Genomic DNA, 26,737 nt, shown 5'->3' on the forward strand with positions numbered 1-26,737 from the left:
CTTGGCTGCTTTTTGCAGCCCCGTCAGCTGCTCCAGCAAAGGCCGTTCCTCCACCGCCGCCGCAGCCTGATGGGCCTCGGCCGCCCCACCGCTTCCCCGGGAGCCTTTTGGAGGCCGCTTCGGAAAATCGCTCCCATTCCTCAGAAACCTCAAAGAGAATTCCCCGCGCCTTTTGCTTCCCGTTGTCGCTCCCTTGGGATAGTCGCGTGCTGTTGCACAGGCTCCAAAACTTCCTCTTCTGAGCAGCCCGGCGTTGTTCTCCCTGTCCGCCCCCGCTGCGTCCTCCTGCCCAGCGAGCCCGGGCTCGCGGCACGGCCTCGGCGCCCCGGGCCGCGCCAGCTGGCCGTGCACCCGTCCCCTCCGGTCCTCGCCGGGCTCCGCTCTCCGCAGGGGACCGGCCGGTCCTCGGCCCGGAGGAGCAGCCCGCTTTCGCCCGCGCGGGGAACACGCCAGCGCTCCAGCACAAGGGCTTTCTGTCCGGCCCGCGGCGGATGAAACCGGAGATGCCTCGACGCCCAGGTAAGCAAACAAGAGGGAGCGAAGCGCCGGCCTCCGCGCCGCTCCTGGGCAAGCTGCCTTCCCGCTGCCCCATTAATCGACGGGGGTTTCCTCTCCCCTGCGCCCGCGGAGCTGTCGAGGGAAGGAAACGGCCCTCAACGCCCGGCGCTGTTTCTCGCGCCGCCTTGCTTACTCTGGCCTGGAAGACGACGGCGTGGGCCAAATTTAGCCTCCGCCAGTGCTCTCCCACTGCGGGATGCTCGCTCCCCCGCTGCGACGGACTGGGACCCGCCGCCAAAACAGTCCCCGATGGGTTGGCATCTTCGCTCTCTGGCCAGAGCACACTTTAAAGTCAAGGCAAACTCGACACGCTGGTAGCCGGGGAATTTTGGTTCCTTAGCTGCACGGGGGGTGCTGGGCTGGGCTCATCCTTCCTTTTTTCCATGGGCCTGAGGCGCCTGACGGCCTGTCCGGGTGGCTGCTGAGAGGCCGTGGGCAGCACCGGGGCCCGGCTCCCGGCCCAGGGAGAGCAGCTCAGCCCGGCCCATCCCGGGAAGCTGCGCAGCCCCGTGCCTCAGTTTCCCCAGGCAAGCCCTGGGCCTCGCGGGGGGCAGATGGATAAATGAGCAGGCAGGAGGAGCTTGCCTGGCAGGGGGGGAAAAGGGGAGGAAAAGGGGCCTGAAAGAAGAGGGGCTGTCTGACCCCCTGCCGAACGCCGCGGGGCTGCCCTTGGCCCCCGCTTCCTGCTTTTCCCGGACGCCGGGTGACTTAGTGGCGCGATTACGCAGCGGCCGGCGCTCGACCACTCAGCGAGGTGAGCAAGGGGATCTCTTAGTCACGGGAAGAGTTTGCTCAGCAGCACCCGACGAGTGGCCCGCTGCTGGCCCCGGCTGTGGCTGCGGCGGGGCGATGCCACCAGCCGAGAGGCTGCTCGCTGCCCTGCGCTGCGTTTGTCGCTAGCTGTCGGCCCGAAAGCCCGGCGGGCGAGGGGCTGCCGGGACCGAGCAGCCGCATCCCGGCGCGTAGGGAAGAAAGGGTTCGGGAGGGCTGGCTGGGGCCATGCCGGCTCCCCACCTCCCAAAGGAGGGCCCAGAAGTTGTGCCCTGAAGTTGCCACCTTGCAAATGAGATTGCACGAAACGCCGGCACGGGGCTGGCGCTGCCCTGCAGCGATCCCGGCGCCGAGACCCTCGCGGCCCCTTCGGGGCTGCAGCCAACCCTGCCCCGCTCCGGCGCTCGCCCGGCTCGCCGCAGCCGCCGCGGATTTGTCACCCGGGCGAAGCGGCGGAGCGGCGGGCAGGCCTCCCCGGGCCGTGCAGTGTTGTCGGTGCCCAGGAGATGGCAGCTGGAGCCCAGCGATGGCCCGGGCAGAGCCGGTTCCTGTCCCGCAGGGCTGGGGGGCACCGTGCCCGTGGCCCCCCGGCCGCGGCCGAGGGCAGAGCTGGGCCGCCATGCGGGGAATCGCCCGCTCGGCGCGGCCCCTCGGCGCTGCCCATTCGCAGCCCTCATCCCCGGAGCCCGTTGGGGGCACGCCGGGGTGGCAGGGGTCACCGGGACGCCACGCCACCCCTCCCCGGAAAGTGCACACGTGGCATTTCCGAGCTTCCAGGAACCTGAAAATCAAGCAAGCCAAAGTAAAGGAGCTTAAACGGGAAAACGTGCGGGACGGTGAGAAGCGACTTAAGACCGTTTCACAGGAGAAGCAAGCTGCCGTGCTTGGCAGCTCAGCTGGCGCCGCGGGAGGGAGGCGGCAGGAGCTGTGCGCGTGCCTGCGCTGGCATCTGCGTAGCGCTGCGCAAACACTCCGGAAAAGCAGAAGTTGGTGGTGCTGAATTGGTAGCTAGGAACTGTAGAAAATCCATACAGGAAGCGAAGCAAAAGGAGAAATCTCAGGCCACGGGGGTTAAGGACACCAAGAGGGTGTTTCTGAAACAAATGAAGAACATAAAGGAAACTGCGATAGCCCTGGGCTAGGCACGGCTGTCAGCGGGACGGGGGCAGCCACAGGGACGCCTCTTACCGCTGCTTTGCGTTTAGAAAAGCCAGAAAGTGCAATTATGCGTGAAGAAACACAAGGAAGAATTAAAAAGCAGCTTTTAAGGTAAAGCTCCTTCGAAACAGCAGCTCCCCGGCCGTCACTTGCGTGGGGGGTTTCACGAGGGCTGCCAGGCTGCAGAGTGTCCCGGGCTCCCCGAGCGAGCCCGGGGTCACAAGCTCTGCTGGGAAACGTCTCCTGCGCATCGCGGCCGGGCTGAGCCCGGGCAGGGCCGTCGGGCTGTCTGGCCCCCGGGGCCCGGCCGGGGGACGGGCCAGCTGCCACCGTGTCCCCGGAGCGCGGCCTGAGCCGAGGCAGGGGCAGAGCACGAGCAGCCTCGTGACCGACCCTGGCACGGCGCCGCATTTTGGTTTCGGTCTTTTCCCTGTGAAAAGGGGATGGATCGGGCATGGATGACAAGAGGGACCGAGGCAGGGGAGGATTTAAGGCACCGCGGAGGATGCAGAAAGCGCGCTGCTGTGGCTACGGGACCGCGGGGCGACGGACACGCAGCACGAGGCTCCCCGTTTATAAATGCCTCGACGTGCCTCAGCCCGCTTCCCAAATGCGCCACCCCCGGTGCTCGTGCTCCTGACACCCGCAGATCAACCCCACCAAACCCCACGGGGCCAGGTCCGTGGGTTTCCCCGGTGGGTGGTGGCCAGTGCCCGGGGGCAGAGCTGCTCGGCGGAGGGCTCTCGCGCTCCCGGTGCTGAGCGGTACCTGGTTACCCACCGTCGCTCAAAGGCGCACGGTCCCGAAACCCGGGTGGCAGGAGCCCGCGAAAGCCCCCCAGGCCACTGCGATCCCCAGCACACGGAGAGGCTGGTGGCTGGCAAGGGCCTGGGGGCTTCGAGGCATTCAGTGGAGACTGCATTTATGGGAGGTGGGATGCCCTTGGGGCTGGCTGCTGGCGGGGTGCCGCAGGGAGGTCTCCTGGGGAAGGCGAGCCCCTCCGTGCCCCGGTGCTGCCGGTCCTCGGTGGCGTAAAGCGGGAGGAGGAGGCCCCGGAGGTGCTCTCGGGACACTGGCCAAGCTGGCAGGAGATTTCAATGGGCCAGACGTGACGGTTACAGCCCACAAACCATCCCTTTCCTGGAAAAAGGTGCAGTGAAAGTTTACCATCCTCGCGTTTCCCCGTGGCTCAGCAGGGCAGGCGGCCGCCGCTCTGCCACATCGCCCCCGTTTCCCAGGCCAGCGGCGGTCCGGTCGAGCCTGGCCCGCGCGCGCCCGCCCTGACGCTGGGCAGCCTTTCCGAGCGCGGGTCGGAGCCCAGCGGCCCAACGGCAGGGCCAGCAGGGCCGTGTCAGCGTGAGCCAGCCCCGTATTTCGAGGCTGAAGCCCTGACCCGTGACGAGGGACGGCCACCAGCCCCGCGCTCCTGGATCTGCTCCCGTGCGGGGTGGGCGATGCCCCGGGCGCTGCCTTTTGCAGCAAGAGGACCGGCAGGTAGAGGCTAGCCGCGAGGCCCGGCGGCGGCGTCTCGGCAGCCCCGCTGACGGCACCACAGAAGCTGCCTTGTGTCCCGACCGCGGAGCCGCGGGGGGACACGGCCAGGCAGGAACAAAGCTCCCCTTTTCCTGCCAACTCCCCTGCTAAAAACAACGCGGGCCGCTGCGGGACACCCCCCACCCCACCCCAAACAACCCCACTCGGGCACCTCCCAAACCCGCTCGGGGCATCTGCCGAGGGGCAGGGCTGCCCCCTGCACAAACCGGACCCGGCGCCGGGGGGGGGGGGGGGGGGGGCTGCAGCTGGGCGCGCCCAGATGTGCACGGCGCTGCGCACGGCGCGGCAAAGACCGAAAAACACATCCCCGTGACGAGCGCTCCCAAACGCGCCGCCGGGGCGTGTTTGTGCCTCTGCCTCCGCGGGCGATAAGATAAAGGGCGCTGGCGGGGAGGGGCGGGCGCGGAGCGGTGCGCACCCGCGGAGCTGCCGACGGGGCGACACGACCTCCCCCCAGCCCCAGCCGACGGCGCGGCCGCTCCGCCCCCGCGCAGCCTCCGCCCTCGCCCGCGCCAGCGCCGCTTTACATAACCGCCCGGGGCCGGGGTCCGCGCCCCGCGCCGCCGCGGCTCCGCACGGCGGAAATGCGGAGCCGCCTGCGCTGGTTTCCTGCCTGAGCCGAGCCGAGCCGAGCCGAGCCGAGCCGAGCCGGGCGCCCCGTCCGCGCCGCGCCGCGCCGCTCCGCTCCGTCCCGTCCGTCGGCGCGCCCGGGCTCGGCGCTCCGCCGCGCACCACCATGGGCGAGCGGCGCACGGACGCCTTCTCCTGCAGGTAACCGCGGGCGCGCAGCGGGGCCCAGCAGCGCCCCGGCCCCGGCCCCGGTCGCGGCCCGGCGGCGGCTCTGCAAAGCGAAAGCGGCGGCGGCGGGTCCGGCCGGGGGCGGCGGGAGCGGCGGCCGCTTCTGCTCCCCGCCCGGAGCCGCCGCTCTGCTCCGCTCTGCGCCCCCCTGCCCGCCGGCACCGCTGCCCCCGCCGGACTCCCCCCCCGCCCCGTCCCGGGACCCTGATCCCTCTTGCACCGCTTTCTCCTCTCTTATCCCGGGCCCCTTTCCTCTGGCACCCTCTCTGTCCTGCGGACCCTCGGGGGCTCCCTATCGTGGACACCCCTATCCCCCTGCACTCACTGCCCTGGGGGTCCTGTTGCCCCTTGGGCACCTGCTGTCCAGGGCATCCCCTTCCCTCTGGCACCCCCTTTGCTGGGGACCCTGTTTGCCGTCGGGGACCTCCTGTCCTGGGGGCCCCCTTCCTCCCAGCAGCCCTCTTTCCCCTTGGGGCTCCCTATCCCAGGGACCCTGTTCCCCCTGGGTACCCCCTTCTTCTGGTGCCCCCAGTCCTGGGGAACTTGTTCACCCCTGGCACCCCTGATCCTGGGGACCCCTGATCCAGGGGTGCCACATGCATGGAGCCAGCCCTGCGCCGTTCCTCCACCGTCCCCAAGCCCTTGCAGCCCCTGGCATGCAGGGGCCCTCTTGGAGGGTGCAGGGGGGTGATGCTGCCCTGCCCCAGCAGCCTGGGCAGCCCCTGTCGCGGGTGGGGGCCGTGCCCCACGTGCCTGCCCTGTCCCCCCTTCTCCTCTGCCCCTGTGCCCGCTGCGAGCGCCAGGCGGAGGTGCCAGCCTCTGGCCGGACGCAGCCTGCCAAGCAGCTCTTCTGGCTTTCTGCTCCCTGGGGACTTTGCTGGCTCAAAGACGCTGCCCGTCTTGGCAGGCGGAGCGGCCTGGAGCACGAGGCCGGTGCACTGGGGGTCAGCGTCCCGGCGGCCTCCCCGCGGCCCCGCCAGCGTGCCAAGCCCCCGGCGCGGGTGGGAGCGTGGCGGGGTCACCCGCGAAGGGAGCCAACCCGCTGGCTCTGACGGTGGGAATAACATGGTCATTGCTGCCCGGGCTGGGATTTACTGTCAAGGAAACCGGGGAGAGTTGTCAAGCTGCGATTTCGATATTGTTGTTGCAAATTGATTCAAGATGTGCCGGAGTTGTGGGCTGGTGTCCCAGGGACTTTTTGGCTTGCTGCACTAAGGTAATCAAAGCAGCTGGAGGAAGAGGTGGCCAGGGCCGGGCCGGGTGCTGCTGGGGACGCCCGTTCCCGCGTGTCCCCGTGTGCCGCCGGGCTGTGCTGGCAGGTTACGGGATTGGAGTTTAAAGGCCCGTGAAATTGCTGGAAGGTTTTGCTCTGGCTTGTTTGGGAAGAGATCGGCGCCAAGGATTTCTTTTTAACTTGCCCTTCTTTGAGCAAGTTAAAGGAGGGCTTTGTGCTTGTGTATTCCCCCACATACTTCCTTTTTCTGCTTTTGCCTTTATGTATTTATTGTCTCTGAAAAGATCCCTTTTCGTTTCACTGGAGCTGGCGGAGCGGCTGCTCTGCCAGCGTCCTGTGTTGCTGCGGAGAGATTTGTCTATGAGCGCCGTGGCTTTCGAGGGGACCTCGCTTCTTATTTAACGAGAGCAAAACCCACTATTTCCTCCCCGCCAGCTGTGTGTTTCTTGCAAGATCTGTGCTCTCCTGTGAAATAACCTTGATAGCGTGAAGACGTTTGGGCAAATCCCAGCAAATGAGACAAAGTGAAAGTGCAAGACCTCTGCGCTGGGAGGGTTTTGCGGTACCGTTAGCGCTGCTGCAGCTCGGTGACGAGGAAGGGCCGCATCCAGCCGGCGGCTGCGGCGGCGGCGCAGCCCTCCCGCGAGCCCCAGGCCCGGCTGTGCCCCGCCACGCGGAGGAGTTATCCTGCGAGGAGAGCCGAGGACCCCCGTCTCGCTGCCTCGCTCCAGACGTTGTCTTCTCCCACGCAAACACAGCTGTGATGGATTTGACACAAGAACCCCCAGCCTGGAAAGCTCATTGCAAGGGGCCGCCCCGCGGTCGGGCCCTTCTCCCCGGGGAGCGGGTGCAGCAGAGCGCGATGTGCGGCGGATGCAAGTCGTGCCAGACGCCGCGGTGAGGGGCACTGCGGTGAGCCGGGACCAAGCAGAGCTGCCTGCGGTGGCCGGGCTCGCGCCGTGGGAATTGCGTCTTCGGAGGAGCCGGGCTGGATGCGGCGGCTTGTCCCAGTTGGCTCCCACGGGTGAAGCGAGTGTGGAGTTCGTGTCCGGCTGGGGGTCCGCGTGGGACGGGTCTGCACCCGTGAGGTGGCCGGGGGAAGCCGAGCTGGCGGATTTCCGCCAGCCTCAAGCTGGTGTAGCGCCGGCTGCCTCTGCGGAGGTCTGCAGGGCAGCGCGACGCGGGCAAAACCCCCCCCTTAAGGCCAGCTCTGGACTCTGATATCGCAAGTTTTTGACGAGCGGTTTATAGGGCCGGGCAGTCAAGTTAGAAGTGTATCTCTGTCTTGCTGGAAAGGAGGAATAGGAGAGAGAAACAAGCTCCCCCAGAGCTCTCCGCTTTTAACCTGATTTCCTAAGAAAATACACCTTTTGGGTGGCAGGGAGCGGTGCTGCGAGATCACCCTCTACGAGCCGCCGGAGAAACCCGCTGGGTGGGTGCTGCGGGGGGCCGGGAGCTGGCCCGGGGCCGAGGGGTCGCCGGCCCGGCCCGAGCCGCGTTGGCCAGCCCGGCGCGGGAACGGCCCGGCGGCGCGGTGCCGGGAAACGTGCGGCAGCCCCGAGCGCCCTCGGGACCCGCGGGCTGGCCGCCTGCGCCCGGTTTACGGCACCTCCGTAAATGTGTGGGTGCTGTTTTCTAAGGGGGGTTATTAGTGACCGCGTAACCCTCGTTTCCTCTCATCGAGTCGTTAGCGCGGGGCAGCGTGCCGCACGGCTCCGCTAACGCTGCGCGGTGCCGGGCGCCGGATCGCCGCCCCTCCGAGACGGCCTGAGGATGCTGGCCGGGGCCTTTTTTTTTTTTCCTCCCCTTTTTTTCCTCCTTCTGCCCCAGTGTAAATCGGTAATTATACTGCTGGTGAAGCTGGGCTGCAGGAATCGAGAATAACCCGCTGTGGACGCATGTTGAAAGGCTGCAATAAAACTTCACGGGGCTTTTTCAGGCTGCGGAGCTTGAGCTGCTTTACACGGGCCGCGCTGGCTCTGCAGCGCCTGCGCCCGGCGGCGGAGGCCGGGCTGTAAACGTGTCTGGTAATGACCCCGCTCGAGCAGGAGGGCGGCCGCCGGCCCCGCGCGAGGAAATCGCCGCTCCCAGGCACTGTCCTTCGTTGCGCTCCTCTGTTTTCCGCCCCCTCTTCCCGCGCGTCAGCCAGGGCCGTTTCCCACCTCTCCTCCTGGGCTAGACCCTCCTGCCTTGCGCCGGGCTGCAAAGCAACCGCCTTTTACCCGCTCGTCCCAAAACGGCCCCGCAGTTGCCATCGTACCCCGCCGTCTAGGCCACCTCCAGCCGGTCGATCCTGGCAGCAAGCTCTGGGGCATCGCGGCCGGCGGGATGCGGGCGGATGCTCGGGGCCGAGCCGGTGCCAGCCCTGCCCTGCTGCGGGGTCCTTCCCGGGAGGGGGGCCAGCCCCGTCCTGCGCTGCCCGCCCTGCGCCCTGGCCCCTTAAACCTGCCCTTCCCGAGCCCCCCAAAACCGGATACTCTCGCCCTGAAAAGTGCCGTTCATTGTAACTCGGCCTTTTGTAGCCGCCTCGCAAGTGGGCTGCGGGGCCGTGCCAAGAAAGGCTGCTGCCGGGCTTAGAATAGCTCTTTTCATGGAGGACATCCTGGGAAGAAACAATGTTCCCGCTCTTGGGATTGTGGGAACTCGGTATTTCTGTGGCTGGGGAAGGCAGGAGCGGCGGGCAGGCGAGGGTGGTACCCAGCCGCTCGCTTTGCTCCCTTCTGAAAATAGTTCAGAGGGTGAATTTGTAATAGCTCTGCACTCCTTAAGGGGGGGGAAAAAAGGAAAAAACAACAACAAAAAAAAAAAAAAAGGGGGGGAGGCTGTCAGGCTAAAAATGCCATGGGCCACCCAGCTTTTTATCTACTTAGAGAGCAGTCATCTCCGGGAGAGCCGAGAGGGCTGCACACAAATCACATTTCCTATTTACCCTGCTGGCTCACACTTTCCTGGCGCGAACAATAGCGGCGCGGGGCCGGGGCCACTTTCGTTTTTGGATCGCTGCGCGCTGGCCCCCGCTGCGCGCGGCCGGGCTCGCACATGCTCCGTGGCCCGCGGGAGCGGGGCTTGCGTGTGCGTGAGCACGGCTTGCCTCGCGCAGATAAGAGGCGCAAGCAAGCCCTGCCTTTGCGCCGTAAAGCGGTTCGCTCCGCAGGCGCCGCGTTGGCCGCCGGAGGTGCCGGCGGGCGGCCGTTTCCCGAAGCCCCGTGCAGGGCGCAGGCGCTGCCAGCGCGTCGGGGTGCGATTCAAATAACCTATGCATTTACTAATTTCTTTTTTCTCCCCCCCCTTCCTTCCCCCCCCCCCCCCAAAGGAACATACAGCCCTTACGCCCAGCCGACCTCTCCTGCTCCCCGGGGTTCCCGTGCCCGCGGTGACTGGACCCACCTCCATCCGGCTGCGCTGGGCGATGCACTTTGTGGAAGCATTTAATTAAATCTCCCAGGAGGCCTGGAAGCGGCTCGGCCGCAAGGCTTAATCCTCGCGCGAGTCCAGGCCCGTCGCCGCCGCCCGCATCAAAGCGTGCCGGCCCGGCAAAGGGGCGCTGGGGTCCGCAGGAAGCGCCGCTCCAGGCCCCCCCCCCCCCCGGCGGCGTAGGGCTCGGGGGCTCTGCTGGGGCAGCAACCCCAAAAGCGCGGGGGCTGGCGGCGGCGCTGCTCCCGGGCGCTCCCGGCTCCGGCGCGGTTGTGCGTCGCGCCGCGGCGGCCGCCCGGCTCGCCAAACAAAACTCCCCGCCGCGCTCGGCAGCAAGCCGGCGGCGCGCTGGGGGCGAGTAACGGCGCCGGGGCTCAGCAAGGCCGTGCAGGGCCTGCAGGAAGCAATAGAGGCAATTAGCAAATAGAGGCAATTAGCCGTTGCAGCCCTGGCTTGGGCTCCGGGCGGGCCAAGCAGAAGGAGCGTCTGGCGGGAGCGCGCCGAGCACGGCGGGGGCTCGGAGAAGACGTTTGCGGCCCGCAGCTGCCCGCTGCCTTTCGGCGGCGCGGAGCGTGACGCGCCGTGCCGGGCTGTCGGACGCGTCCTTCGCGGGGCCGCGAGAGGAGCGGGCGCTTCGCGGGGGCGTTCGCCGTGCCGGCAGCGCAGGCGAGCGCTTTTGGGGGGCACATCCGGGGCCGAAGCCTGGCTGGAGCTGGTAGCGACTGGGGCGAGGTGGCGGTGGGAGACGGCGCCTTGCCGAGACGAAACGCTGGGCTGGAACGACTGCGGGTCCAACGCGGGCCGTTCCTGGGTCACTCGCGTTCCCGAGGTCAGAAAACACGGACGTAACAATGCGGCGGTGCCAAAATCTTCCCCGCTGTCCGGGGGCAGGTGGGGGAGCTCCTTCCGCTCCCGGCTGTCGCAGAAAGCCGTCGCGCGGAGCGCAATCCCGCCGGTGGGCGTTGGGGCCATGCCCGAAGCCGCGGGAAGCGGGGCGAGCGTGTTTCCCGTGGGCGGCGCTGGCCGCGAGAGGCGGCGCGCGGTCGCCGCTGGCCGTTGGGCCGGGTTCCCGCGGCGCAAACCCATCCCGCTCGCGGCCTCTCCCCCGCGCACGTCGCTCGGGAGGTGGTGTTTCCCGCGGGAGCCTGGCGGCGGGGGACCGGGGGGGGGGGGGGGGACGGACACGGAGCCCCCGGGCTTCGAGCCGGCGGGCGCCCTGCCGAGCCGGCGGCGCCGGGAGGAAGCGCGAGCGCGGCGGCGGAGGGTGCTGAGTCACGCGCAGGCTGGCAGCGCTGATAGACGGCCGCCGGCGGGGGCCCCCGCGGGGGTTTCGCCGCGGGCCGGCGCGCGCCCTCGGCCCCGGCTCCGGCCGCGCTTGCCCCCGCGCCCGGCCCGAGCCCCGACCCCGCGCGGCTCCGCTCAGAGGCCGGGCCCCGGCGAGGCCGCCCGGGGACGGACCACATCTGCCGTCGTCTAGAAACTTCTGCGGACGTAATAGGAAGCCCGGCGGAGATAGGGGTCCGGCTTCCCAGCGGGGCCCGGTTTTATCGTCTCCCCGCCTGCAAACGAGACCCGCCGCCGCCGCGCTCGCGCTCTCCAAATCTCCTCGCTCGCTTCCTCCCGGCCCCTGGGATTTTTTTTTTTTTTTTAAAATTCTTATTTTTTTCCCTCCCCACCCCCCCCCAAAAAAAAAAAAAAAAAGCATGCAATCACTTTTCCTCCCCTTCCAGCGACTCCACAGCGCTGCCGCGGCTGGGCCGTAATTTCAGGGAGGCCGCGACAGAGGAGCGCTGAGGCCGTCCCGGGAGCGGCAGGATACGCGCCCGGGGAAGGATGTTTCCTGCCTGAGCAGCATGCGCGGCTCCGATAAATGCCGCGGGCCAGCACAAGGTACGCTGCTAAAGGGGCGCCGGGGCACGGGCCGGCGGCGGCCCGGCGGCCGCGGGGCCCGGCCCCGGCTTTTTCCCGCGCCTCCAGCCGACGTCGCGCCGGGGGGTTCCCGCGCCTCGTGCTGTCGCCTCTCCCCGCGGCCGAATGCGCTCGGAGCAGGGAGACGCCGCGTTTCGGTTCGGTTGACCTTTCGGGGGAAGGCGGCGGAGGGCGAGGGCGCCCGCCCGCCGCGTTTCGAGCTTTTGCAGCCCGGACGGCTCGGCGGCAGGAGCAGGTTTCCGCTCGCGGAGCGGCCAGCCGCCGGGCTGGCTCCGAGGAGCGCCCGCCGCGCTCCCGTTCCTGGTGGCGTAGCCGCTTCTTCCCGTGCCCCCCCGGGGGCAGCTCAATCTGCCAAAGGAGTCCTTGGATTTTGCAAATATATATTCGCCCCACCACCACCCCTTTACGTTTTATCAGCTCAACTTAAATAGCCGCTTAGAGGAAAACCCCGCGGTGCTGTTAAGCCTTGGCAAAACGAAAGCGGATACAGCCGGCCGCGGTTCCCGCGGGGCAGCGGGGAGACGCAGGCAGCTGCGCGAGCAGGAAGCCGAGCAGACGCCGGGAGCTGCCCCCGGCCCGGCCGGCCGCCCCGCGCGCCCTCGCCCGGCCGCGGGGAAACCGAGGCACGGCCCCGCTCCGGCCGCCGGCTCGGGGCGGCGGGCGGGATGCTCGGGGCGGCCTCAGCGTCGGCCCGCCGCGGGCGCCGGGCGGGCTCCCCTCTCCTTTCCCCCGACGCCATGCCGGCGTCTCGCGGTTTTGCCGTCGCCCTCCGGCTCGCCGATGCCGCGCTGCTCGTCCGCCCTGCAGCCGGGGAGGTGGGGGGACGCGTCCGGCGCCGGCCGGCGCTCTCGCCTCTGCGGCCCTTCTCCTCCCGCGGGCCGGGTGCCCCGCGCGTCCCCCGTTGCTCTGCCCGGCAGGAGCCGCGAGCCGGCGGCAAGCGAAACCCCGTGAGAGCCCTCGGCGCGGGCGCAAAGCGGGAGGACGGGACGCGCCGCGAACGTGCCGGCCGCCTCCGGGCTGCTGGCGGGCTCCGTCGCGCTGGGGAAAGCCGGGGTTGGGGTTGGGAGGGGGGGGGCTCGGCGGGCTGCCGGCGCGCCGCTGACGCCGCCCGGGCGCTCTGTGTCTTGCAGCACCCGCGCCGCGCTCGAGCCTCTGCGATGAACGGGCACGCTGTGCCGGCAGGCCCGCCAGCGCGTCCCCGGGGCTGGACGGAGTTCTGCGAGCTGCACGCCATCAGCACCGCCAAGGAGCTGGCCCGGCACTACCTGCGCTTCGCCACCGAGCACCCGCACCATGACCCGCTGGCCGCCGAGAGCTTCTCCGTGCACTTCACCGACCTCTTCCAGCAGTACTTCTGCCACGAGGTGAAGGAGGGCTTCGCCGCCGGCCCCCTCCGCCTCCTGCCCGCGCGCGACTACCGGCAGGCGCCGCGGCGGCACGCCGACGTCTCCCCCGGCGCCGCCGCCAAGGGCGAAGCGGAGCCGGGCGCCCGCTCCGAGCAGCCGCCCGCCGCCGCCTTGCGCAAGTCCTGGAGCTCGGAGGAGCTGGCCGGCTCGTCCCGGCGGCCCTTCTCCCTGAGCCAGCTGCGGCGGAGCTGGCGCAGCCTCTTCCGCCGCCGCTCCTCGGAGGCGCTGCCCGCCGAGGCCGAGGGGCCGCCGGCGCCGCTCAAGCCGGCCTGGGGCAAGCGGGAGGCGCCGGAGCCGCCGCCGGCCGCCGCGCGCAAGGAGGGGCTGCTCAAGTACGGGCTGCTGGACGAGAGCTGCCTGGACAGCGGGACGCGCTGGCAGCGGTGCCGGCTGCTGCTGCGCCGGGCCGGGCCGCCCCACGCCGACGACTACGTCCTGGAGCTCTTCGACCCGCCCAAGGTAAGCGCCGGGCAGCGTTTCGCCGGTCGCGGCGTTCGGGCCGCCGGACGGCGTCGAGCGGCCGCCGGAGTTTCTCGCGGCGGGAGGGCGCCGGAGCCGCGGCCGGGCGCTCGCGACGCCGCTCGCGTTTCCCTCCGCGGCGGGCCGCGCCGGTTCGCCGCTCGCTTCCCGGCAGGCGGGGTGATGCCGCGGGGCGTAAGAGCGAAAGCGGAGCGCCTGCGCGGGCCGGGGGCTTAGTCCGCGCCGGTAACGGGTGCGGCGACGCTTCCTCTGCGCGGCGGGTCTTGTGCGTGTGTAATGGGCCTTTTTTACGTTTTTTGGTGGCCTTTTGGTACCTACCTCGTGTGTTGGAGCGAGGAGGTCTTGCTTCGGGGCCGCGGAGCCGCGTCCCTGCCCGCGGGGCCTGCGGGAGCCGCCGCCGGCTGGCGCCAAGATGCGGTCGCGCGCCTGGAAATCGCGTCTGGCGGCAAGCGACCCGTCAGCTCGCTGCCTTTTTTTTTTTGGGGGGGGGTCTTGCCGCCCCGGCAGGCGCTCTGCAAACGAGCCCCGGGCCCAGCGCGTTCGGCCTCTCAGCAGCTGCTCGCCCGCGGCGAACGCCGGTTCTGGTCCTCTCCCGACGTCCTCCCCTTTCAAGGAGAGGGGAAGCAGGTGGTGATGGAGGCGGGTGTCAGCGCGGCGGGCGCGAGAGCGGAGCCGTGGCCCCCGGCGCCCGGGCGCTGCCGGCTTTCCCGGGGCCTCCCCGGTCGGCGCCGGGCGCCCAGGGCTCCTCCGCCGCCCCCGTCCCGCGCAGCAGCCGGCCCCCCTGGCCGCCCAAGGCTTTCGGGAGCCTCCTGGGGAAAGCGGTTCCCGGGAGAGCCCCCTCCGGAGAGGCTCTTCCCCGCTGGAGAGCCGGCGCTCGGCCGCGCGCGCGGCCCCTTCCCGCTCCCTGCCGCTGAGCGGCTCTGCAAACTGCGAGTCGGCCAGAAGCAAACGAGGCTCCACAAGGAGCTTTCCGCCTAAAAACTTATCTCACGCCGAGAGACGGCTTTAGCAGCCGCTTAAACCAGCCTGCAAGCAGCAACCGCCGCCGTAGGGCAGCGCGGCGGTCCGTCCGGGAAACGGCCGCGCTCGGGTGCTTTGCAACGAGCAGCCGCCGAAGGGCTTCGGGGCGCTCGCTTCGGGTCACCCTGCAGCCCCCCCCCCGGATTGCCAAAGCCTCGGGGTGCCGAGCGGCCGGACCGCGACGCCGACTTTGCTCTCCCTGCTTTCGGAAACCCTTCTTTCCGCGCTGGGGCTCGGCCCCCCCCCGCCGTGCAAAGCCGCGCTTCGCTTCGCCCTCGGCCGCTTTCAATCAGAAACGGGGTGCCGAAAGCGGGGCGGGGGGGAACCAGGGGGTCCGCGGGGCAGAGGGGGCGGCGGAGCCCCCTGCGCCGCGCCGGGAGCCGCGGGGGGTGAAGAGGAGCAAGGTGCAGCAGCGCCGGGGTCGGCGCCCGCCTCGCTCTTCCCTCAGGGCTGGGTGCGCCTGCGCGCGCCCGCGGGCACGCACGGACACGGACACGCGTGTGCATGTGGGGGGGGGGGGAGATGTCCTGTACGTCTGCGTGCACACATGCATGTTGTGCGCAATTACCTCTATGCACGTTTTTTTTTTCCTCTGCTCGCCTCCCCAGCTTGGCCTGCAGGTTCTTCTTTTCTAATTTTCAGTAGCGTACAAGTGGTTTTTCCCCCCCCCTCCAGTTTGATTTCCTTCAAAGAGGCGCGTTTGCACGCATGAGCTCTGCGGCGTGCAGCCGGAGCGGGGAAACCTGGGGCCGCTCGGAGGAGCCTGGGCCGGCGCGGACCTGGTGAGGGGCAGCGCTCGCACTGCTTCCCTCCGGCGGAGGCGCGAAGCCCGGTCCGGCCCCTCTGCCGAGCCGTAAAGCGTCATGTAACTTGTCGGATTTTAATAGCTTTGGGGCCTCTCCACTTATTATCGGTGAATGTAAATCACGGCCGCCCCAAGAGGCGCGCGGGGGCTTCGCGCCGGCCCCTGGGGCTCGCCCCGGCCCCGCTCCTAGCCCCCCGCGAAAGCTGGGGCTTGCAACGGAAACGCCCGCAGCCGGTTAGGCTGCCCCCGCCGCTTTTGCAGGACGGGCAGGGGGAACAGGGTTTGCGTTTCTGCTGGTTTCCTTACAGCGTTTTAGCGGGCGGCGCGCCCGGGAGGCTGCTCCGGCGCCGTGCCCCGGCTTGCGCGCCCGGCGAGCAGCGGTTTCAGCTCCGCTTCTGCGCGGCTGCTTCGACTTCCTTTTTTTTTTTTTTTTTTTTTTTTTCTTTTTTCCCCCCCTTTTTCCTTTCTGCCGAAGCGCGTTTCCGAGAAGGGCGGGCGGGCGGGCGAAGCCTCCCGGCCCGCGCTCGCCGCCGCTCGCTGTTCTTCGAAGGCTCCGCTCCGCGCTCTTCCGGATTGCAGCAGCGACTTGTGACCTTTTTTTTTTTTTCCTTTTTTTCTTTTTTTCCCTGCGTTTCAGGGCGCGGGAGCGCAGGGGGAGGGCGACGAGACAAAAGGTTATTTGTCATTTATTAACCACAACTTTTTCCATCCTTGGTCATGCACGGAAAAAAAAACAAAAACAAAAAAAAACAAAAAAAAAACCCCCCCGCTTTTAGCAGCGTAACCGCAGCCCCGGCGCTCGTTGCTGAAGAACAAGAGTTTCTTATTTTGGGGTTGCTGGGACGGAGCGGGCTCGTGCCGCGCCGCGGGCGGCAGCCTCCCGAGCGAGCCCGGCGCGCCGCAGCCAGGCTTTCCCCTTGCCCGCCGGGGGCGAGGGGGCTGCGGGAGCCGCCCCGGGGCTTTCCCCGACTCCCCGGCTGGTCGGTCGCCCCGGCGGGCGGCCGGGCGCGGGAAGAGGCTCTTCCCCGCGTTTTCCCGACGCCGGCCGGCGCGGGGGCGAGGAGCCCGGCGGGGCAGGTCCGGGGCTTTGCCTTTTTTTTTTTTTTTTAACTTTTTTTTTTGTTGTTTAAATCTTTTTTTTTTTTTTTCCTTCTTCTTCTTTTTCAGTCCAGGATGTGGTTGTGTCGGGGCTGAGTGCCTCTTTCAAAGGTAAATATTTATGGGAGCGTGCGCAGGCGGCGCGGGGCCGGGAAGGAGAGCTGGGGCGGCGGGGGCCCGGCCAGCGCCCCCCCCGCCGTCCCCGTCCCCGTGCCGCCGTTCGGGGCAGGCAGCGTTTCCCTCAGCCCCTGAGACCCAAACCCCCCACCCCGGCGGCGGTTTGCAGGGACCTTTCCCGGCGCTGCCCTGCACCCGTTTTCGGGGTGGCGGGGGGTCACCGAGCCGGGAGCAGCCCGCCGCCGGGGTTTCTCCGGTCGCCCCCGCGGGAGCTTCGCGGCGCCGCGGCCGCCCCGTGCCGCGCGGTGCCGCGCCAGCGATTTCGGGTGACTCAGGCCCCGGCCGCGTCCAGCCCCCTGGTCGCATGCCGACGTCTTGTTTACTTTCTGCGCTCTTTATTTATTCCAGGAAATTATTAAAGCAGCCCACACTGGAAGCGAGTTTGGCTTAAAAGCGCAGCGGCGGCGGCCGGGGCCCAGGCGTCCCCGGGCGGCGAGGGGCTCGCGCCGCTCGCCCTCGCGCCTGCGGCCGCCCCTGCCAGCGCCCCGGCTTTCGTTAAGAAGAAATAACGTGCTCCGTGGGTTGAGGCGGTTTGGGGGCTGCGTCTTTCTTTCTTTCTTTATTTGCAACGCATTTATTTAGCGTTCAGCAGCCGTTTGGGATCGGCACAGAGGGAGCTTTGTGCCCGGCCGGCGCACAATCCCGCGGTTCAGAGCCGGACAACGGTGCCCGTTGTGGCCGCCGAGCCCGCTCCCGTCGGGGCCGGCCGGGGGCCGCGCCGGGCTCCCGCGGTGTCACCAGCCTCAGGACCGCGGGGGCGGCGAGGGGCGTTTTGGCGATGCCGAGCTGAGTTACCTCCGGGGCAGTGGCCGGGCAGGCGGGCGCCGCGGCGCTGCAGGCCGGGGCGGGAGGCCTGGGCAGACCTTCCCCTGCGCAGCCCGCTGCCAGGACCCGAGGGACTAGCTGTGCTTTTGGCATGCTCAACAGAGGCAGGAAACCTCCTGCGTCCAGTGCCCCCACCCGAGCGAATGTAGACCCCCTGTGAAGGCGCTTGCTGCTGCTGTCATTAGGTTTCAGAGTGAACAGCCTCCGGTTGCGGAGTCCTGCAGTGGCACGTCGAGGTGCAGCAAGAGAGGCCGGAGTCTTGCCCTGAGTGAGCAGCAGAGGTTTCTTTTGCCGTTCTGGGTGCTGGGACGCGCCAGCCGGCTCTCCAACCCCGAGAGCCCCGCCGGGGGGCGGATCTGAGCGCTGCCGAGCCCTGCGTGGACACGGGGGTTGGATGAGGCACGCGGGAGGACGGGAACACGCGTCGGGCGGCGATGTGGCCCGACTCGGTCGGTTGGGGGGCTGCCGTTTACCCACGGCCGCGGTGCTCGTGGACCCCCGGGCCGGGCGGACGGCGGTGGGACGCGCCGGATGGGCCTCGGCCCCGGCTCTCCCCGACGCCGGGTAACGCCGGCCCCGGCCAGGAAAAGGGGAGGAAGAGGCCACGGGAAAAAGAATTAAAGGAAGAGAGGAAGGGCCGCGATTCGGGAACCGGAGCCGGGGACCCGCGCGCTCCGGCCGAGCGGCCGGTGCCAGCACGCGAGGAGGGGCGCGAGAGCGGCCGCCCGCTCGCCAGGGCTGCGGCGGCGTTGCGGGGAGGCGCGCGGGGCTCGTCTGCCCGCCGCCCCCGCCTTCTGCCTCCCGTTCTTGGAAAGCTTTTCTGCCTTCCTCTTTCCGCCGCCGAACGGGCCGAGAGCGGCGGCGCGGTTGGCGTCAGCGCCGGTGCCGCCGCGTTTCCTGGGCGGGCTGGGAGGAGCTGTGCCTTTTTCTTTTTTTTTTTTCTTAAATAATAATTAAAAAAAAAGGTCCAAAATGGGGGAACGGGGGAAGGTCGGGCTCTGCAAGGAGGCGCCGCTGGAGCCGCTCGAAGCCCTCGGAGCCGGAGCGCGGCCGCGACCTTGGCGTCACCTTCGCGGCTCGCCTCCCGCCCGACCGCAGCACCGCCGCCGAGCTTTCGCCTTCCTAGGTTTGGCAGATGCCGACAAAACCCACTTTCTCCCGGTCGCCGGGCCGCGTCCAGGCGTCGGAGGCGCCCGCGGGAAAACCCCGGCGCTGGTTCCCGGGGCCGGGCGGCGAGCGGAGGGGGCCGTGCCCCCCCCCCCCCCGCTTCCCGCCAGCGCCGTGCGGAGCCTCTTTTCTAAGAAACCTGCTAAATCGGGCCGGCAGGAAGGGGCCGCGCGCAGCGGGGCTGCCGGCTCGCCTCCCCACCGGGAAGGGCGGCGCAGGCCGCTCGCTGCCCCGGCGCGATGCCGGTGAACCCGGCTGCGGCGGGCCGGGCTCCCGCTGCGCGGCCAGGGCCACCGAGCGGCCGGGGCGTCTGGCGCGGTTGCCTTCCGCTGCCGCGTTTGCACCGCGTATCCTCCACCGGCCCGTGGGGGTTGCTGAGGCCGGGAGCCATCCGGGCTAAAGCTTGCTGGTGGTGGTGGGTTTTTTTTTTTTTTAATTTATTTATTTTTTTTATTTTTAAACTCTCTTTGCAAAGAGTTGCCCGCAAAGACAAATATCAAAAATAAAACTGATCCGAGCGCGGCAAACCACAAGTGGGAGGAAGCCGCTCTAAAGCACTAATTTTAAGCCGGGTCCTGGGGAGGGGATGGAGCCGGCAGCGCAACGGGGCTCATCCTAACGCGCTCGCGGCCCCCGGCTAACGAAGGGCTTGGGGGGAAAGTGCCCGAAAATCCCAGCCTGGACGGGGGAAATCGTGTCCCAGCTCCATCCTTTTCCTGTGCCGCCTTCGTCGCTCGGGCAGCCTCCTCCTCCTCCTCCTGCTCTGCGCCCGGCCGGTCCCGGAGCCGCCGCCGCTTGACTCATCCTTTCTTTTAATTCAGGAATCGCTCGGTGCTCTCCGAGCCGGAGCCGCGGCGGTCGGGGCCGGGCCGGGAGTGTTGAGCGTGCACTTTTGGTTACCGAGAAATCCCTTTCTGGGTACGCGGCGCCGGGGGCAGCGGGGCCTGCGGCGGGCGCTTCCCCGAAGCCCGGCCGCCTCTCGCGCTCCCTATCGCGCCGCTGCATCGTTTCCTTCGCGCCCGAGCCGCGGCCGTGCCCCCCCGCCCCGGCTATGCGCCCCGGGGGGCCGGAGGCGCGCGGGGAGGGCCGCGGCTCCGGCCGCCTTGGAGGAACTCCCTTGTCCTGGAATCCCCCCGCCGCCGGGCCCCGGGAAGCCCGAGGCTGGATGCGGCGCCGCGACACTGATTTGTGGGTGCGGGTGCAGGTGCTGGGGCGGGTTGGGCCATGCCGGGCTGGGCTGTGCCGTGCCAGGCTGTGCTGTGCCGTGCCAGGCTGTGCCGTGCCGTGCCAGGCTGTGCCGTGCTGTGCCAGGCAGTGCCGTGCCGTGCCATGCCATGCCAGACTGTGCCGTACTGTGCCAGGCTGTGCCATGCCATGCCGTGCTGTGCCGTGCCAGGCTGTGCCATGCTGTGCCAAGCTGTGCCGTGCCGGGCTGTGCCAGGCTGTGCCATGCCATGCCAGACTGTGCTGGGCTGTGCCAGGCTGTGCCATGCCATGCCGTGCTGTGCCGTGCCATGCTGTGCCATGCCGTGCCAAGCTGTGCCGTGCTGTGCCGTGCCGGGCTGTGCCAGGCTGTGCCATGCCATGCCAGACTGTGCCGTACTGTGCCAGGCTGTGCCATGCCATGCTGTGCTGTGCCGTGCCAGGCTGTGCCATGCTGTGCCAGGCTGTGCCGTACTGTGCCAGGCTGTGCCATGCCATGCTGTGCTGTGCCGTGCCAGGCTGTGCCATGCTGTGCCGTGCTCTGCCATGCCATGCCGTGCTGTGCCATGCCATGCTCTGCCATGCCGTGCCAAGCTGTGCCGTGCTGTGCCGTGCCGGGCTGTGCCAGGCTGTGCCATGCCATGCCAGACTGTGCCGTACTGTGCCAGGCTGTGCCGTGCTGTGCCGTGCCGTGCCGTGCCGTGCTGGGCTGGGCTGTGCCGTGCTGTGCTGTGCCGTGCCGTGCCAGGCTGTGCCGTGCCATGCCATGCTGTGCCATGCCGTGCCGTGCCAGGCTGTGCCGTGCTGTGCCGTGCTATGCCATGCTGGGCTGTGCCGTGCCGTGCCGTGCCGTGCTGTGCCAGGCTGTGCTGTGCCGGGCTGTGCCAGGCTGTGCCGTGCTGTGCCAGGCTGTGCCGTGCTGTGCCGTGCCGTGCCATGCCATGCCGTGCTGTGCCGTGCCGTGCCGGGCTGTGCCGTGCTGTGCCGGGCTGTGCCATGCCGTGCCGTGCCAGGCTGTGCCGTGCCGTGCTGTGCTGTGCCGTGCCAGGCTGTGCCATGCCGTGCCAGACTGTGCCGTACTGTGCCAGGCTGTGCCATGCCGTGCTGTGCTGTGCCGTGCCGTGCTGTGCCGTGCCGTGCCAGGCTGTGCCGTGCCATGCCGTGCTGTGCCATGCCATGCTGTGCCATGCTGTGCCGGGCTGGGCTGTGCCGTGCTGTGCTGTGCCGTGCCGTGCTGGGCTGTGCCGTGCCGTGCCGTGCTGTGCCAGGCTGTGCTGTGCCAGGCTGTGCCATGCCGGGCTGTGCCAGGCTGTGCCGGGCTGGGCTGTGCCGTGCTGTGGTGCCGTGCCATGCCATGCCGTGCCGTGCCGTGCCAGGCTGTGCCATGCCGTGCCAGGCTGTGCCGTGCCGTGCTAGGCTGTGCCATGCTGTGCCGTGCCGTGCCGTGCCGTGCTGTGCTGTGCCGTGCCAGGCTGTGCCGTGCCAGGCTGTGCCGTGCCGTGCCAGGCTGTGCCGTGCTGGTGCGGTTTCCCACCCCCACCCCCGGCAGCCCCTCGCGCACACCGCGAGCGACTTCTAAGAAGTGTGTTTCGGCGGAGCGCGGTGCCGATAAGGGCTGGTGCCGCGCGCGGGGCGCTTCCGGCCCCGGAGCACGCCGAGTGCTCGGTCGAGAGTGAGCGCCAGAGAGAGAGAGGAAGGGGGGGGGGAAGAAAACAAAACAAAACCAAAAAACAAAACCAGAAAAAAAAACCCCACCCACCCCCCCCCAAGCCCAACACAGGGCGCCGGCGGCAGGGCGCCCGCAGCCGGCCCTCGACGTGCCGCGAGGCGAGCGGCGCGGGAGGCGAGCGCGGGCGCTGCACCGGCCTGGCAGTGCCCGGGGCGGGGGGGTGGGGGGGTTTGGGGCGCCGCGGGGACCCCGGCCGCGCTCAGCGCCTCCCCTCTGCGCAGGCCTCCAAGCCCAAGCTGCACGCCGCCTGCTCCGCCGTGCGGGAGGTGCGGAGGTGCACGCGCCTCGAGATGCCCGACAACCTCCACACCTTCGTCCTCAAGGTAGGTGCCGGCCGGCCCCGGGGCCCTTCCTCTTTCGGGGAGGAGGAGGAGGGGGGTCCCGGCGGCGGGCGGGCGGCCCTCGGGATGCTCCGCTCCGGCCGGGCTCGGGGTGGGGGGACGGACGTGGGTGCCCCGGGGCGGGTGGTCTCGGCCGCCCCTCTAACGCCTCCGCCGCCCCCTCCGCCAGGTCAACAACGCCACGGACGTGCTGTTCGAGGCCGGCGACGAGCAGCAGCTCAGCTCCTGGACGGCCGAGATCAGGCAGTGCGCCAAGCGAGGGTGAGCGCCCGGCGAGCCCTTCGGGCCGCGGGAACGGGAGCGGTGGCGCCTCCCGCGCCGCCCGGCTCCCCCCCCCCCCGGCCCCCAACCCCGCGCCGCCCCGCTCAGCTCGCCTTCTTGCCGTCCCCGGCAGGTCGGACGGGGACGCGGGCGAGCCGGAGCTCCTGGCGGGGCAGCACGCCGACCCGGCCGCCGCCGCCGACTGTCTGCACCAAGGTGAGAGCTCGGGGTGGCGGGGGGGGGGGGGGGGGGTCACCGCTGCGGCATGCCGGCTGCCCCCGGGGCCGGCGGCGCGCGCTCACCCTCGCCCTCCCTCTGCGCCGCAGGGGCGCCGCAGGGCGGCGGCGGGGAGCCGGCGGGCGCCAGGACGGAGCAGTTCCTGGCCGCCTTCCCCTGGTTTCACGGGCCCATCTCCCGGGTGCGGGCGGCCCAGCTGGTGCAGCTGGCGGGCCCCGAGGGCCACGGCGTCTTCCTGGTGCGGCAGAGCGAGACGCGCCGCGGCGAGTACGTCCTCACCTTCAACTTCCAGGGCAGAGCCAAGGTACCGGCGGAGCGGGGGGCGTCCCCGCGTCCCTGGGCAGGGGGCAACAGGGCACCGTGTCGTCCTCCCCCCGCCCCAACCGAGTCCGTCTGTCCCCCCCCCCCCCCCCCAACGTCCCGGGTCCACGGCGGGGGCTGACGCGGCCGTCCCCCCCCCGCAGCACCTGCGGCTGTCGCTGACGGAGCGGGGCCAGTGCCGCGTGCAGCACCTGCGCTTCTGCTCCGTGGTGGAGATGCTGCACCACTTCCAACGGTATCCCATCCCCCTGGAGTGCGGGGCGGCCTGCGACGTCCGCCTCTCCAGCTACGTCGTCGTCCTGCCCCAGGCGCAAGGTACGGGGGGCGGTGGCGGCGGCCGGCGGGGGGACGGCCGGCGGGGCGGGGGGACACGCGGCCGGGAGGCCGAGCGGTGTCGGGCAGCAGGCGGGGCGCCCGCGCTGCCCGGAGCGTCGGCCCCGCTCCCGCGCGGGCTCCGGCTCGGACCGGCCGGCGGAGCTGGAGGAAGCATCCGGGCAGAGACACAGACGGTGACTCCCAAGCGCCGGGCTTCCTCTTTCGAGAAAGGAGAAGCTGCCCCAAACCGCTGACCGCAAGGGCTGCTCGGGCCGCTTCCCACTCCCGCTGCGCCCGGGGCGGCCGCGGCACGGGCTGCACCGGGGCGGGCAGCGAGCCGGGCACCGCCGGGCGCGGGGCGGCTGTGGCACCCACCCACTCGCCTGCCTGCCCACCTGCCGCCACTGCTGATGGGCTCTTCCCCCCGCAGCCGGTTTCCCCCTGCAGCCAGTATTTCCTCTGCAGCCAGTATTTCCCCCATGCAACCAATTATTTCCCTCTGCAGCCAGTATTTCCCCCATGCAACCATTTATTTCCCTCTGCAGCCAGTATTTCCCCCATGCAACCAATTATTTCCCTCTGCAGCCAGTATTTCCCCCATGCAACCAATTATTCCCCTCTGCAGCCAGTATTTCCCCCATGCAACCAATTATTTCCCCCTGCAGCCAGTATTTCCCCCTGCAGCCAGTATTTCCCTATGCAGCTCATTTCCCCTGCAGCTGGTTGAGATCCAGCTCTCTTTGCCGGCTCGGCCCCGATCCCAGCTTGCAGCTGGCGCAGCCGGTGCAAGCGCCCGGCTCGACGTCCGGCCGCGGGGGAGCCGGAGGCCGCCGCCGGCGTTGCCGCCGGGGAGCATCGAACCGACCGCGGGTCTCCGCGCTTTTCCCGCAGCTCCCGGCAGCACGCTCCCTCTCCCCCTGCCCGTCCCCGGCTGGAGCTCCGACCTCGGCCCGGCGCCCGGCGGCCCCGACGAGGAGGCGCCGCCGCCGGAGCAGATCTTCCACCTGGTGCCGCCGCCGGCGGAGCTGGCCCCGGCGCTGCGGCCCGGTGGGGCGGCCGCGGCCCCCGGCGCCCGCCCCCGCGACGCGGACTACGAGGCGGAGGGCCCGGGCCGGGGCCGCGTCCGCGCCGTCGACAATCAGTACACGCCGCTCTGAGCCTGCGCCGCGCCGCCGTGCACTTTCGCGTGCCGAAGGCACCGAGACCTTCTGGGTATCAAGACAGAAAAGACAAGACTGTAACTATTTTCTTCCTTCTGGTTAGGGATTTATTTTATTTTATTTTTTTGCAAGGAAGGGGGGGGGTTAATTTTTCACTCCGCTACGGGTGTGCTCCCTCTATTTGGCCTGTTAAAGGGCCTTTTTTTTTTTTTTTTTTGGTGTTATTTTCAGAGCTTTCTCATTACTGTTTACACGCGCCGTTCCCGTCGGCGCAGAGGACGTCGCAGTCGGACGCGGCCTCCCGCCCGTCTTTGACACGACGGCGCCCAGGAAGGGAACCAGCGGCCTGAGTTATGCCCGCGTAATTGGGGGGGGGGGGACAAAAAACAAACAGTGGATTATAAATCTTGGACAAGTTGCTGATTTGGGGCTGTGCAGAGGCACCAAGAGTCACTTCCTCCTGCCCCGCGAATGTGCTGCCGCTGCAGGAAACCTGCTCAAGAAATACAGAACTGCCGGAGCTGAGCTCCTGGGTCGTGCAAAGATTACATTAGCTATAAGAGTTTGTTCTTTATTTTTTAGATAAGGAGAAAACTGGCTTTTCTTGCTTTTTTTTTTTTTTCCCCAAAGAAAAACTAGCACAGTTGCAGTCACTCCCTGCACCAGCGAAGGACGTACTTACACCCTTTGGTGTTGCTAATTAAGAGGTGAACACTAACTTGCCCGTTGCTAATAATGCAACTAGCTGAGGACTAATGTGAAGACTGACATCTCTTCGCAGCAAACAAATTCATCCCGGTGATGGAGACGTGTTTTTTTAGGCACAAGTATAAAGTGAGGTTTTTTTTTTTTTTTTTCCCACCCCCCCCCGAAATTTTTTTTTTTTTTTTTAAAAACCTCGAGACAATTCTTACAGCGCAGGCGTCCGCGCCCCCCCCCCCCCCCCCCCCCGGCCCCAGCTCTCGCTTGCCTTTTTCTAAACCACTGTTTAACTAATACCAAGCGGATGGTGGTATTTAAAGCTATGCAAGCGGCTGCTGGCGAGCGCCGGGGGGGGGGGGGGGGGTCCCTGCTCCTGCTCTGCCCCTCCGGCGGGGGGAGGGGGGGGGGCGGCTCAGGAAAAGCTTCTTGTTGCTTTGCTCAGCAGAAACCCCCCCTCAAAACCAGCTGCCCCCCCCCCCCGCACCCTTGCAGCGGTGGAGGGCTCCCCCCCCCCCCCCGAAACTGCATCGTCTTGTGCCTTACTTGGGCCAGGTTATGGTTTGGCATGTCAGCACTGGTCTCACCACTGCAGGCCCTTGGGTGCGCGCCCAGCCAGGAGCAGAGGTTGGGGGGGGGGGGTGAGTCGGGGCGCTACGTGACGCTGCTGCCGCAGTGGTGGGGGGCTCGGTGGCGGCGCCGCCGGGGCCGAGGGACCGGTTCTGGGGAGCTGGCGTTGGTTTCAGACTCAGGAAGGGGCTGGAGCTGTCGCAACACGGGCGAGGGGCCCGCAAAGCGCGAGCCCACCGGACCGTTAACATTTTAGGAACGAATTTGCAAACAAAAAGCCTTGTGGGTCCAAGGTCAGATGTTTTTTGGAAAGGAAAACGGGAAAAGAAAAAAAACAAAAAAACAAAAAAAAATTTCAGCCGCTAGGTGAGGTTGCAGCGTGGCCGCGTCCCGCGGCGCCAAGCCCTTCCCCAGCCGAAGGGCTGGTTTGCAGCAGGGTGCCAGGACCTTCAGGTGTAACCCAGCCCGGGCAAGGCCAAAACAGCTCGCGGCCCAAAGCCGGCCAGGGAGCCACTGCCAGCCACGGGGCCGAGCTCGCTTGTGGGGTTTTTGGCATGCAAAGCCCCCCCCCCCCAACCCCAAATTAAAATGCCTGTCTAAAGCCTGACCATGGGAAGGGCGCCAGCCCCCGGAGATGCGCTCAGTGGTGTGCCAGCGCCGGCAGCGGTTCAGACCTGCCCCGCGTGCCGAGTGCCCTAGCGAACAGCAAGGCTCAACCCGGGGTTGAACGAGAAAACGGACCTGGCCAGTGTCACTTCCAGGGTGGCCGTAGGCAGAGCGGCTGCAGGGGAAACAAAGCACCGCCTGGCCTCTGCTAAAGCGTCGTGGCCCTTTCTGCAGTTTTGTTTTTTTTTTTTTTTCCCCTTTCCCCTGCTAAAACCAGAACAAAGGCTGCAGGCATTAGCAGGGTCCCTTTGCACCGAAAAAGAAAGAAAAAAAAAAAAAAAAAAAAGAGGAGTGTAGAGCCAGGGCTGGTTTCTGCCAAGCAAGTCAGCGCCCGGCACGTCTAATAAACGATTCCCCAGGGTCTCGCAGTCACAGAGAGCCAGGAGGGGCCGGGGAGGTGAACCGCTGCCGTCCGCTGCAGACGAGCCTGTCCCCAGCAGAGCAGGTAGCCTTGCCCCGCGCAGCCTGCGATCGGAGCATCTGCCACGAGGCAAGGGAGGGCAAAAGGGATCGCTATTCGCAGCCCTCACAGCCCCTGCCAAATAAATCAGCTGCTGCTGCTGCCGGGATGGGTTGTTTTGGCGCGCTGAGCCTTATTGTTCGAGTGCCAACAGCTAAACATGCACACACACGTGGTATTTTTAACCTGCAGCTTGATTGCAAGGGGTTTTGCTGTAGTTTCAATGGAAATTGCTGTGCTCGATTAGTAAAAATATACATTGGGTCCGTTACCGCCCGCTCAGCCAGTCCCCCTGTGCAGCAGCACTGGGAAAGTTGCTCTAATTATTTGATTAAATCGTCACCATGTCCTTCTCAAAGCTTACTGCAAAATTAGCCAGAG

The 26,737-nt window shown here is 68.1% G+C and overlaps 1 protein-coding gene across 9 annotated transcripts; it reads left to right on the forward strand.

Moving 5' to 3' along the window:
- The first annotated feature begins 441 nt into the window (after positions 1-441).
- Positions 442-24,847, forward strand: SH2B3 (SH2B adaptor protein 3). Of its 9 annotated transcripts, XM_068911013.1 has the most exons (9): positions 4,371-4,812; positions 11,218-11,377; positions 12,547-13,281; positions 21,548-21,649; positions 21,837-21,928; positions 22,062-22,144; positions 22,255-22,469; positions 22,630-22,801; positions 23,693-24,094. In XM_068911013.1, the coding sequence occupies exons 3-9, from the start codon at positions 12,574-12,576 to the stop codon at positions 23,956-23,958; spliced, it is 1,638 nt and encodes a 545-aa protein (XP_068767114.1). In that variant the 5' UTR covers positions 4,371-4,812; positions 11,218-11,377; positions 12,547-12,573; the 3' UTR covers positions 23,959-24,094. The 9 variants fall into 9 exon arrangements, with proteins under 9 accessions (XP_068767112.1, XP_068767113.1, XP_068767114.1 ...); XM_068911006.1 differs by lacking the exon at positions 22,255-22,469 and having other exon boundaries at positions 23,693-24,847; XM_068911015.1 differs by lacking the exon at positions 11,218-11,377 and having other exon boundaries at positions 4,682-4,812.
- The last annotated feature ends 1,890 nt before the right edge of the window (positions 24,848-26,737 follow it).

The sequence above is a fragment of the Struthio camelus genome, chromosome 17, assembly GCF_040807025.1.
Source record: "Struthio camelus isolate bStrCam1 chromosome 17, bStrCam1.hap1, whole genome shotgun sequence".
In the NCBI taxonomy this organism is placed as follows: domain Eukaryota; kingdom Metazoa; phylum Chordata; class Aves; order Struthioniformes; family Struthionidae; genus Struthio; species Struthio camelus.

Coding starts and splice junctions, on each gene's coding strand:
- SH2B3 (XM_068911011.1), top strand. CDS start 12,574: ATGAACGGGCACGCTGTGCCGGCAGGCCCGCCAGCGCGTCCCCGGGGC. Junction 21,929..22,061: donor AGGCAGTGCGCCAAGCGAGG/GTGAGCGCCCGG, acceptor CGTCCCCGGCAG/GTCGGACGGGGACGCGGGCG. Junction 22,145..22,629: donor CGCCGACTGTCTGCACCAAG/GTGAGAGCTCGG, acceptor CCCCCCCCGCAG/CACCTGCGGCTGTCGCTGAC.